Here is a 12,295-nt window from a genome sequence, read left to right on the forward strand (position 1 = left end):
GGAACCATCTCATCCTAAATATGTCCACCCATCCCACTGAGTCAGATCGTCCCAAAGGTGCCTTTTTCAAGAGGCAACTGGACTTTCTTGTTTTCCTTAGAAGACGCTTTGCTTCTCATCCAAGAAGCTTCTTCAGCTCTTCCCCACCATCCAGTCAGAGCTGAAGAAGCTTCTTGGATGAGAAGCAAAACATCTTCTAAGAAAAACAAGAAAGTCCAGTTGCCTCTTGAAAATGAACCTTTGGGACAACCATGACCTGGATGACTGAGAATCTACATAGATACCCAGTGAGATGGTTTGATTGATGAGAACTAGGAAGAAAACATCTCTGCCATTGCTCCTGCCCTTTGGATCCTCTTATTCCCAGGGGTGAGGTGAACCCCTACTCTCCTGTCCTTCCAGAAAAGTATTAAAGCCTTGTTCTGCCAATTAGCATCTGTGTGTGTGTGTGTCTGTCTGTCTGTCTGTCTAAGAATGTCATACAATCTTGGGGATAGCTGGTAGCTTGAAGGTGCTGCCTCTGCCTGGTTAACTTTTTAGCCTTTTTAACTTTGATTTTTATTTTTTTTAACTCTGCTCGGTCATGTTTTTATATTATTTTATGATGTTGTTTATAAAGCAGTTAGAGTCACTTAGGTGAGATGGGTAATGTAGAAATGAGAGAAATTAGGGTTAGGGATGTAATCCAATCAGCTTTCCTGTTGATAAGGTTAGCTTTGCTGCTTTCGTTGTATGTTTATATGCATAGTCAAAGGACTGTATTTTACATGGATCTGTTTTACTTTTTATGTGTAAAGTGGACAGCCAAATTTGTGGTATGTGAGCATATCTGTTCATTATGAGAATTACCAACACCTCAACCTCCTGCTTACCTACTCACTAAATTCTAAAAAAACCCACATGTTGATGATCTGAATGTAATTAGCATGCATGGAACAGTTCTCTCAATTTCAATATCCACTAAGTTTCCTTTTCTCAGAGCTGTTTCGGTAATCAGCTTCTTTCATCCTTGGTGTTTATGGTGAACTGGATGGTTTACTTGCCTCAGTGTCTTGGTATTACACAGTTCGGAGAGTTTTAGAACTCCAGGTGGCTGGCTCTTTGACGCAGAGCAGTATATGGCTTCAAAAGTTTGATTAATGCTTGTAACCATTAAGGAGCTGGAACCGAAGGCCTGGAAGTGTCTATCATTAGACATTCAGGAGTACTTTAGATAGTTAGGTGGAAAAAGTGAGCCCCACATTGAAAACGTATACTTTTTTGTTAACAGCCCCTAAGCTCCATGGAATCCTTTTTCAAAAAGCACTTCAGGAGGAAGATTGCATCATCAGGGCCCCAACGCTCCAGTATGGTGACCTTGCCTGCGAGCAGAGCGAGGCGGCGTTCTGTGGTAGGTCAACCCTCTACCATACTTGTGGAACGCCGGCGCAGATCCAGTGCTCAGCTGCAAGAGATGTCTTGCTTGGGCTCCTCACGCAAGCGTAGGTTGTGTTCCCGGAGGCGATCTAGTACCACCACCCCTTGCATGAGCCCTAGATTCTCTGTCCAGAAGAAGCGTGGGGGCCATGCGCATACCATAGATACTCATCTCATAGGGCCCTCTTTGCTGCTAGCCAGTCTCATCCAAGTGTACAAAGAAGAAGAAAGGAGGCAGTCACATTGTCCTGAAAGCTCCAGCTCAGAGTCCCCTAAAGATGAGATGGTGGACAGTGACTGGAGTGAGGAAACACTTTCCTCAGGATCTGAAGGAGCAGAGTTTGAAAAGAAGGAACTGCAGACTGAGTGCCCACTATATCCCATTCCCCCAATCCAACATGTTCCCGATTTAAGACCTTTCCTACGAGACCCTTATTACCTACGCCGCAGATCCTCCCACCTCCTTCCTGCAGAATTTGTGCACAGCAGAGCAGCCTACGGGCTTCAAGGCCGCTACAGATACTTCAACCAGCGGCGGTGGTCAGGCGAAACCTCCAAGACAAGTGCTTTGCTTCAGCCATGCAGTTTTGAAAGGGCTGCCAGGAGGTGGAAGGTGCCTGTTGGAACAAGTTGGCTGCCACTGAGTACCCATAAATGCTTGGGAATGGATCCTGCCCTCAGCAGCTGTGGCAGTGACTCCTCTGAAGGCTACCATGCCCTTTTGACGTATGTATGGCTTATGGGTGGTTTTAAAATCATTTGGCTGGAACTGATGACGGTGGAGGGGAGGGGATGAGTAGGGAGGAGAAACTATGGCAGCGGGAATGCTCATTCAGATTCATTACTTTTGGAGGCTGAATTCTATTTCCAAAGAGATTGCATTGAGTGCATTAATGAGAGACTAAACTGCCCAATCACAATAAAATAAATATCTGAATCTGACATTCCTGAGACTAGCATTTTACTAGCTGCCTTTATCCTTGCTTTACATAGTATTTTCTTGTTCTGGTAAATAGTTTCAGGTTGTTCTGGGACTGCAATTCCCAGAATTGCATGAGTATTGACTGCTAGCTGGGTGCTATAGTCTAGACATCTGGAAACTACAAGGGTAGAAAACTAGAAATTAAAAGTCAAATATAATGTTAACTGTTTTTTTTTATTTTTAAACAACGTTCATCTCCCCCCCCCCCGCCCTCCCAAAAAACCCCAACTTTAAATAATTATGCATAATTATGTCCAACAGAAAATTGGACTCTGGTTCATCTTCTCAGTGATCTTACAGCCTGTGTAATTGCATATATTAGGATTTTTTTCCCCTCTAGCCTTTCAGAAAAATGATTCTCTATCCCCGGTGTAATTTTTCATCAGGTTGGGCTTACAGAACACACTTATTATAATGGGATAAGGACAAAGTAAGTGTATGGTGCAAACCCCATAGCTCAGTCAGCAGCTGAGAAATAGAATTAGCTTTAACCCCAGACAACCCCTTTTTGTGCAAATACTGTAGCTCAGGCAAATGTGGAACAGTTTTTAAACCCTGCCTAGTCAGTCATTCAAGAAAAAGGAGCTGATAAAGCAAGGCTCTCCAGCCATGGATGTTCCTAGCACCCAAAGAACAAGCCTTGTACGGACGGATAGGCTGCAGCACCCAATGAAACCTTTCTAATACTAGTTGGTTGTAGGACCAATGAAGCCAAAAGGTGCTTACCTGGCAGTGAGAATTACAAGAATGCATGACATTGCTAGGCATTTAGTAGAGAAAGCTCTCTGTTCCCCCAAATACTGGCTTTTGAACCAGTAGCAAAGTGTGTTGACCGAATTAAACAGGTTCGGTATACATGACTATAGAGTACTCTTCTTCTTTTTTTTAAAAAAAAATGCCCTTATTTAGCATCAAGGTTTTAAATATAATACATATATGGCCTATTTTGTGTGAACGAAATGCCCTCACGGCCACTCTTCTTCTTGTCTTTCAGAAAAGCCATTGCCAAGTCAGGTCTCCAGCACATGGTAGCCCAGCCAACCCCCACATTCGCCTTAAGAAGTGACTCAGAGAGGGAGATTCGTAATTCTGTTGACTGGAGTGTAAGTTCCTGCCTTGGGTGAACGAAAGAAGAATGGATTGTTTCTCTGTCATTAGCTGGGCTGCAACTATCAAGTCCCCACATGGTTGGTCTTTAAGGGTAGAAGCAGAGAGTATCTTTGACCACAGAGTGCGTCACAGTCAGATTGCTTGAGATAGCAATAGCAATAGTGCTTAGACTTATATACTGCTTCATGGTGCTTTACAGCCCTCTCTCTAAGCGGTTTACAGAGTCAGCCTATTGCCCCCTACACTCTGGGTCCTCATTTTACTGACCTCGGAAGGATGGAAAGCTGAGTCAACCTTGAGCCCATCAGGATCGAACTTCAGACTGTGGGCAGAGTTAGCCTGGAATAGTGCATTCTAACCACTGTGCCTCCAGGGATCCTGTTGGAAGTGGAAACAACATAGAGAAGCGGAAGCGTGATGATGTCCCATCATGTGGTTCATGTGTATTCCCATTTCTCTGTTGCTGCAATAACGCATCACCAGAAGGATGCATCCCTGGTATGATTAAGATAATATGCCTCTTTTCAGTTCATTATCAGGCTGTATTTAAGAAATAAGTCCTTGAACCAGAGTAGACAATGATGGAAAACTGGGCAGGTTGTAAACTTAGTATAATTTTGCCTGGAGTTCTAAATTGCCTCTGTCTTTCAGGAGACTGCAGTTTATGGGGAGCACATCTGGTTTGAAACCAACGTCTCTGGGGACTTCTGCTATGTGGGGGAACAAAACTGTGTGTCAAAAATGCTGGTAAGTTTTGTAAGAAACTTCCACTGTCTGGTAAACTTCAAGACTATATGAGATTATATCACCATCTAGTGGAGAAATCAGACACATGAAAAGTATTAAAACAGTATAGAAATATATTTGATATGTTCAGACTGATGCATGAAAAAAAGGAAACATGCTCATTTTACGGAATTGATTTACACTTTATATGTCGTACACACCTCTCATGACTTAGAAAGATTTATAACAGTTCAAAAACCATTATTTTAACATTTATTAAAATACCATATGAATAAAAATTTGAAAATTATGACAATAATATTAAATACTCTGGATGAATAAGTAATTTTAAGCTGCTTCCTATGTGCCAGCAAAGAGGAGCCTTCTTCTGCCCTAGTAGCATTTTGTTCTACAGTGTGAGCCCCATTCCTCCCCCACCCCCCCACCCCCCACCCCCCAAAAAGCCAAAATCCTGACTGGTGTCAAATGTTCTTGTGGCAAGACCTGCCAAATGGGTGGCCAAGTGCACAGAGGTCTGTACAGAAGTATTTGTTTCTGTAGGAAACAAATTCTTGGACTTCAGTCATGTAAGGTAAGATGCATCCAGCTGATATGCAGCCATTCAGGATCGATCCTGGAACCAATAAGCCTTTCATTTTGCAAGCCTGCTTCTTAAGGATGTGTGCATCCTCCTGAATCTTGAAGTAAATCCATGGAATGAGCTATCTTTTCTGAACTTTGCTGCAACCTATTTTTGCAGTCTTTATAATAAGTAGGGAAGGAGACATAAAACTGAAAATTGTCAGCATCTTTCCAGCAACTGGAAAGGATTGTTTCAGTGACACCTGTATTAATACTTCTTTATAAAAGCAGAACAGTTTTGGCAAAATCTTCAGTTTCAGTTTTCTTTTTCTATATGAATTGTGAATTTATATTGTTTTCAGCAGTCTTAGTTGCATAGGAAGTTTCACCACCTTTTCTGCAAAACTCTCAAGGGAAGAGGACTTCTACCTCAGTAGGAAATGGGCATGAGAAGAATTTTGCCAAAATCTAGGAGTACATCTGCTAAACTATTGTCCGATTATGGATTCATGGGGAATGTTGTCCTATCCCCAAAGTAGTAATCTCCCCCACGCCTCCTCAAATTGACAGCCCTATTATATTTTTAGCAATCTTTTTTTCCCCTTTAATTTGACAAGATAAATCTCAAAATAAGAATATCTTATAGGCTTAGGGAATGTAAAAGCTGATTCCAGACCACAGTCACAGATGCTCTAGTGAGCTTTTTCAGCATATCATCAGGGAGATGGAAGATGAGTATGCTTGCTAGGAGCCAAGATAATGGTGAATTATGTCTAGGCAATGCTAAAGAGAACTCAGTATCCAGAATAGCATCTGATCTGATCTGATCTGAATTTATTTCAAGTCTATCTCCAGCTCTCCTTCCCAGCAGGCCAGAAATTTCAGATCTGCCTATGTCATGCAAAATCCCTGTAGCCCTTGAAAAACTATTGTTCCTTTTTAATGATGGTGATTGTAATAATGATATCTAGTTTCAAATAGCAACAGAAAAGCCTACTCCAGTATAAAAGTAATTGCTTATATATGGAAGAAGTAGTCCTCAAGGAAGGACAGCTCCTTTTCTCCTAGGATCACAGAAAGCTCTTAAAATCTGGCTTTGGTCCCAGACCTGGAGTTAATGTATTATTGTATTTTCTGGAGCCTGTTTTGTTTGATTCGTATTGCTTGTGAGATGATTTCGGTCTGGGCTGTTTTGTTATGTTTTATCTGTTTTTATAGATTGTTTTTGTTTTTTGTGCTATCCGGAGTTTATTGGACTTGAGTGGCTATAACAAGCTTGAATAAATAAGATTAAAGGTGGAACTGCTGCCCATTAGAGATTAGATAAGCTACTACAGTATATACCAGCCCACCTGTCTGAATCAATATAAATGTGTACAGTAAAACCTCAATTTTAGAAATCATTTGCAAGAAATAGTGCCTGTTGTAGACAAAGGCCCATTAAATATGACTTTAGACAATTGATCTGCTTTGCATTATCTGCCTAATTACATCAGTTGTCCCAGCTGCTTCAAAACAACAATCTGTCCATTATTAGAAATGAAGACCAAACTAAAATTTTGTTTGTGACATTCAACATTTGCTGAATGAGTCTGTAAAATTGTTGATAACTCTATAGTGTCACTAATTGTTGATGTTGTTGATAATTCTGAGTGTTTATTTCCCTCCCCAAATCTCACTGTGCTTTCTGTTGAATATTTGATGGCATTTTTTCTCTCCCAGAATTTTTCTTTAAAAGCAGAAGCAATTTTTTAGAGTTCCCTACTATTGCACAATCTTGATCTTAATCTCTCTCAGTCAAATAATTTATTCTAAATATTGTATTCATATACAAAGCAAAATAAATATGTAGTATGCATTTGTAATTTTTGAAAAGTAAACATTCGTGAAAAGAAAAATTTCCTAATAAAGAAAAACATGAGAAAAAGTAGTGAGATGTCTGATGTTGGACTGACAGTTTTCATTTGATGCATTTAAATGTTTTAATAGTTTGCAATTTATTCATTCTGTGATGCTTGAAAAGTGACGACCAAGTTAACAGAATGATGAATGTATTCATTTATCAAAAAGACTTTTATGGCCACCTAACTTAAAACACATCTCTGGACAACTCACAGCAGAAATATATAAAAATACATATAAAAATATCTCTTTATTAAACATCTGTTTGGGGGATTACAATCTAATTCAGATTTATTTGCTTCTTCCTGAATTCTGTTTGATTCACTATGATCAAGAAATGGGGAAGACATTGCGCTCCCTATCTCAAGTCATTGCTTTCCTTGCCTGGCATTTGTATAAGGATGGAAACATGCAGACTAAAAAAAATGGCTTTTATCTGCAAGGTTTTTTCATATGTTAGAATTTATTCCATCGAATCATTTTTCTTGACAATTTGCAATCTTCTCAAGCGCTGGTTGATGGTATAAATATTATGTTTCCTTTGTTGCAGCAAAAACCTATGTCCAAGCGCAAATGTGCAGCCTGCAAAATTGTAGTCCACACACCCTGCATAGAACAGTTAGAAAAAGTGAGTAAACCATCATGAAAAATGCTCTGCTGTATTTGATTCCATCTTGCCACAACCAAAATCTGAAACCTAATAAAATAAAATCATAGGACTTAATTTCTTTTCTTTTAATTCTTTGATCCTAGCTTAGTATTCTGAAGGCCCTAGATTCAGTTAAGTCTAAATTAATTTCAATCTAGACATTGCCAGTTAAATAATCCTGGTTGGAGGTACCTTGTATTACTGCTATTTAGAGAAGAATGTACTGAGCTAGACTAATTCAAATTGCATGTCCTGTAGTTTCATATATTCTTCTGCTTATTTTTTCATCGAAGCTATTTAGAGGGAGGAATAACAGAAAAAAATATAAAAATAGACTGTTATTCATAGGATTAAATCCTCCTTCTGTTAAATCCTCAGATTAATTTCCGATGCAAGCCTTCCTTTAGAGAATCTGGATCAAGGAATATCCGGGAGGTAAGAATTGCATGAACTAGTTAGGATTTGTAGCATTGTTGAAATTGGGGGATTTTTTAAAATATGCAGCTTCATCCCAATGCATTTAAAATGTTTGGCCTAAATTTGAAGCAGGGAATTGTAGCCAAGTCTAAAGCTATACTTTTCCATGGAAATAAAATATGAATGTTTTTGGAATAGAAAAGATACTATGACGCATGCCTTCTTATCTTCGAGAATATATATATATTCAGATAGTGAGAAGTAATAAATACTGTGCTAAGCAGTCACTCTGGTTCAAGAATTGCATACATAATGGTCATGGATAGATTTTCTTAAAGAAAATAATAAGATACCAGCTATAGGAATAAATGAATAAATGCATGCTATCTGGTTAGTTATTGCCTTTGTTCATTTTTAGAACTATTACTTACGGTATTCATACACCAAATATATATTAATGAACTACTTTATAAATATAATATTTCAGTAATCTTATACTTGATATTTTGCTAGTATAACCTGCAAATTTTTATAAGAATAGTGACTCTGAAAGTAAGTCCAACTTTGCCACAAGACGGTTGACTTTTTCCAGTCATTAGATAGCTTTTATTCATCTGCATTAACTCTATTTTTTAAACTTGTTCCAGGGTGTTAGTTCCCAAGCTATATAAGTGTTTCATTAACAATATTGACAGAATCTTTGCATGGTTTTGTATATGATGGGTGCTGTTTAAAGCCTGCAGAAACCATATTGTACTAATACAGTATTACAATGCAAGAGATAACCGTATTTCTCTTCTTGAAGATAAACGGGACTACATTCCATTTGGGGAAATGTGACGAGCATTTTGTGCTGTTTGTGTAACAGAAAAACCTGAGGCAGCATCTACTCTTGATAAGAAAGGCAGTGCTTGTCTTTAAACTCAGATGAAGAATAAAAGAATTAATTTCTAAGGTCACTTATGCAACATTTCCCCTACCTCCCAACAAGAACAAACAGTGAATGGTATCTAATGCCTGTCTTCATTTGCCAGCTCTTACCAGAATACCAACAGCTTAATATTTAGCAGCATTGAAAGCGGTTGTGTTCCTTCCTGTTCCTTTATTTCTTTTTTCCTGAAATCACTCTCCTCTTTCTCTGTAGCCTACTGTTGTGCGGCATCATTGGGTACATCGGAGACGCCAGGAAGGGAAATGTCGACAATGTGGAAAGGTGAGGAAAATAGTGTTTATATGTATCAGGATTTTATCAAATTATATATATAGAGAGAAAGAGAGGGGTTTTGTTTTAGAGGAGCCAAGTTTAGTATGGAACTGGTAAGAAACAATATTGGGCTTGTATCTTCGCATAATATTCTTTATTCTACCAAATAAAAAAAGTGCTATATACAGTGTGATTGAGTTTTATGAACTATTATCTTTCTGATTTTGATAAGTTTTTTCTACACACTGTTTAACTACATCTCTGGATCACACTGCTAATTCATAATTCATTGGGTTTCCAAAAGTTAACCTTCACAAAATTCCAGAATTGTGTGATTGAAGGACATATGTGTACAAAATTTATAAATGTATATCTGTTGCGACACACAAAAATATGGTTATTTAGTAGACTTTATACTTTTCACTGTAATATAAAATGAAAAAGGAAACTTGAATAATTGATGTTTTTTTTCTTCGTCTGTTCAGGGCTTCCAGCAGAAATTTGCCTTCCACAGCAAGGAAATTGTAGCCATCAGCTGTTCCTGGTGTAAGCAGGCAGTGAGTGCAGCATGTATTTGTCTACCACAATATTATTCTCTTTTTCTCTGCTTCCATTTGCCCCAGAAAATGATGTGCTATTTATTGGAGTTTTTTAAATTAGTTTTTGCGTCATGATTTTACTTGTATATGTAAAAATTTTGTGCTTTTATCATTGTAAGTTCTTGACTACACTTCAAGGAGAAAATGGGGGGAGGGAATAATGTTGGGAAGAGATCTGTTCAGAGTGAGGAATAATGACAACCAGGACCAGCTACTCTGTCGCTGAGCACCACAGCTTCTAAATGAAAAAGCGTGTGACTGCACAAGACATAAAAACTCACTTCTGCTTCCATTGTTAAGCAAATCACCACAGTCATTAATTGGCACATTGTATGACAGTGATTTTAGATTTCACTTCTATGTTCTGTTTTAATTCTGCTTCTTGAAAACCAGTTGTGAAGCACACAGATGGCGATTACATGATCACGGGATATTGTAATGGTTCTAGATATGAAGATTGGTTGCAGAGCTTTTTTTTCAATCATTGTAACTTTGAACAATTATAAAATGAGGTACTATAGTTAATAAGCGAGGATTACCTGTAGTAATGCAGAAACTAGTCACTCACTTTTTACTTTCTTATATATTTCCCTAGAGTATTGTTGGCTTGACTGGTAGTAAAAAAAAAAATCTGAATGTAGAATTGCAGGACACCTTTTTTGAAAAACACAAGATTGTTTTTATAGAGATAGAGAGAGGGAGAGAGATGCAAAGCTAAATGTTCCCTTCTGTATTAATATTCTGACATAGGAGTGTTTTTACCTGTAGAAATGTTAACTCCTGCAAAGGGAAATATAAAAGAAACTCCCTAGCATCCTAAAATAGTACCATCGTTCCCACTAACTCAGCAGTCTTCCTGTAAAGGTTCAGGCAGACAAAACAGGAACTATAAGTTCTCAGACCAGGCCAAATGTACAATGACTTTCAAAAACTTCAGGGGTCACTAAGCACTGAGCCAAGTTTCTGGTTATTCAATAGGGCAGGAGGAAGAAACTTCAAATTAAAATTCCTGAAATCTTTTTTTTAAATTATTTCTTTACATTGCAGTGGATAATAGACTGCTGTGTTACAGCTCTATTACTGTCAGTTCTAAATATTCTAATCTAGTTGAGCTACATCTGAAAGTTTTCATCCAAGTCAGGTTCAGGAGTTGTGCTAAACCATGAAGTCCTGGGAGTTTATTATATAAACTCTCTATATTATATATATTATATACACTAGTCCAGTATTGGAAACAGGCTCACAGAGGCAGCAATTGTTGTTAATCGATTCTGTTCTTTTGCTCCTTTTCAGTATCACAGCAAAGTTTCGTGCTTCATGCTGCAGCACATTGAAGAGCCCTGCTCATTGGGGGCACATGCTGCTGTTGTCATCCCTCCCACCTGGATTTTGCGTGTCCGTCATCCCCAAGTATGTTGCAATTTTATGTTTTCTTCATCCCTGTGCAAATTTCTCCCCTAAAGCCACTTATCCTTATTTAGGCCCAAGCGCTTCTGTATGCATTAAGAGTTAACGCTCAAAGTTCCCAACAGAATTCAGGGAATTGCAGTCTTAACACTTCTGGTATGTGGTGGAGGTACTTTAAATTAACTCCAGATTTACATGGTTTGTTCTTCCTGTCCCCCTCCCTCTTCTCTCTCTAGAACCCTCTGAAGTCAAGTAAGAAGAAGAAAAGGACTTCCTTCAAACGGAAATCCAGCAAGAAGGGACCTGAGGTCAGAGAACTTGAAAGAATACAAGGAACAAAATGAAGAGCAAGCAGTCCTAAAGAAAAAATAGGAGAAAAAAAAATCCTGGGAAATTGGCTAATGTTTTTTTGTACTTTTGAGCATTAATTTGTTAAAACAAATGGGGAAAATACATTTTTAATGCCTCCTCCTCTGTGCTCAATGCAAAGAACTGCCTTCTGTTTTCTTCCAGCCAGACCCTAATAAAATATTTGCAAACCAGTAACTTTTCCTAAAGACTAAGGAAAAATAGTCCAACAGAACTGAAGCAAATTGGACAATGGCATTTAACACAGAGGTGAAAAACATGCGACTCTCCAGATGTTGCTGGACTATCAACCCACTAGCCTCTATCAGTGGCCATGCTGGGATGAGACGTTCGAGAGCCTTAGCAGGATCCTGTTATCACCCCTTGGTTATTATGCTAAATATTAAAAGAGAAAATACCTTTCTCTAAATGTGTAGTAAAACTGCACTATCCTGCTTACAGATAGTGATAAAAATTAGTCATTCCTTATAAATATGCATTAAAAGCAGCAAAGGAAGCTATTTAATAGTGTCTTGATTCCAGAAAATACTAAACATTTTCACTGAAAGGAGGATTGCTTGTAGTTATTGATTACAAAGGCTAGAGGTTGTCCCCATAGACCTTCAGAATGCTGGTTGCTGGAGAACAAGGAGATATCACCGCACTTAAGATTTGCTTATAGGCATCCCTAATTGTCTTAATTTGGGCATAGAAAGCTGAACTGGGTAAGACTGATCTTATCCAGCACAGCTGTTGCATTTCTTCAAATATTTGTAGCTCTGCTCAGATATAGAGGTCTATGGATGTTTTGCTCTTTCACACCAGATAATCCAAAACAAAAGGAGATTGTTTATTGCTTAGAAAAAATGAGAATTGAAGCCAAAAAGGGAAGAAAAGCTAAAAACAGTTTTTCCGATGAAATGTAGATGCTTGGCTGGCTTTAGGGTAGTTAG

At 38.4% G+C, this 12,295-nt stretch overlaps 1 protein-coding gene across 12 annotated transcripts in view; it reads left to right on the forward strand.

The window, feature by feature from the left end:
- DGKZ (diacylglycerol kinase zeta) overlaps nt 1-12,295 on the forward strand; it is a 156,720-nt gene that overhangs the window by 100,714 nt on the left and 43,711 nt on the right. For 8 of the 12 annotated variants that reach the window (XM_087921433.1, XM_087921436.1, XM_087921435.1 and 5 more), the window contains 8 exons: nt 3,393-3,501; nt 4,160-4,255; nt 7,269-7,346; nt 7,746-7,802; nt 8,929-8,997; nt 9,474-9,545; nt 10,881-10,997; nt 11,231-11,302. In XM_087921433.1, the coding sequence (XP_087777559.1) occupies nt 3,393-3,501; nt 4,160-4,255; nt 7,269-7,346; nt 7,746-7,802; nt 8,929-8,997; nt 9,474-9,545; nt 10,881-10,997; nt 11,231-11,302 (670 nt within the window). Of the gene's footprint in view, nt 1-1,270; nt 2,143-3,392; nt 3,502-4,159; nt 4,256-7,268; nt 7,347-7,745; nt 7,803-8,928; nt 8,998-9,473; nt 9,546-10,880; nt 10,998-11,230; nt 11,303-12,295 lie in introns of all 12 variants that reach the window. The other 4 variants (XR_003374777.2, XM_026707647.2, XM_026707656.2 and 1 more) reach the window with 1 other exon arrangement.

The sequence above is a fragment of the Pseudonaja textilis genome, chromosome 1 (assembly GCF_049901715.1).
Source record: "Pseudonaja textilis isolate UNSWEBS1 chromosome 1, rPseTex1.2, whole genome shotgun sequence".
Classification (NCBI taxonomy): Eukaryota; Metazoa; Chordata; class Lepidosauria; order Squamata; family Elapidae; genus Pseudonaja; species Pseudonaja textilis.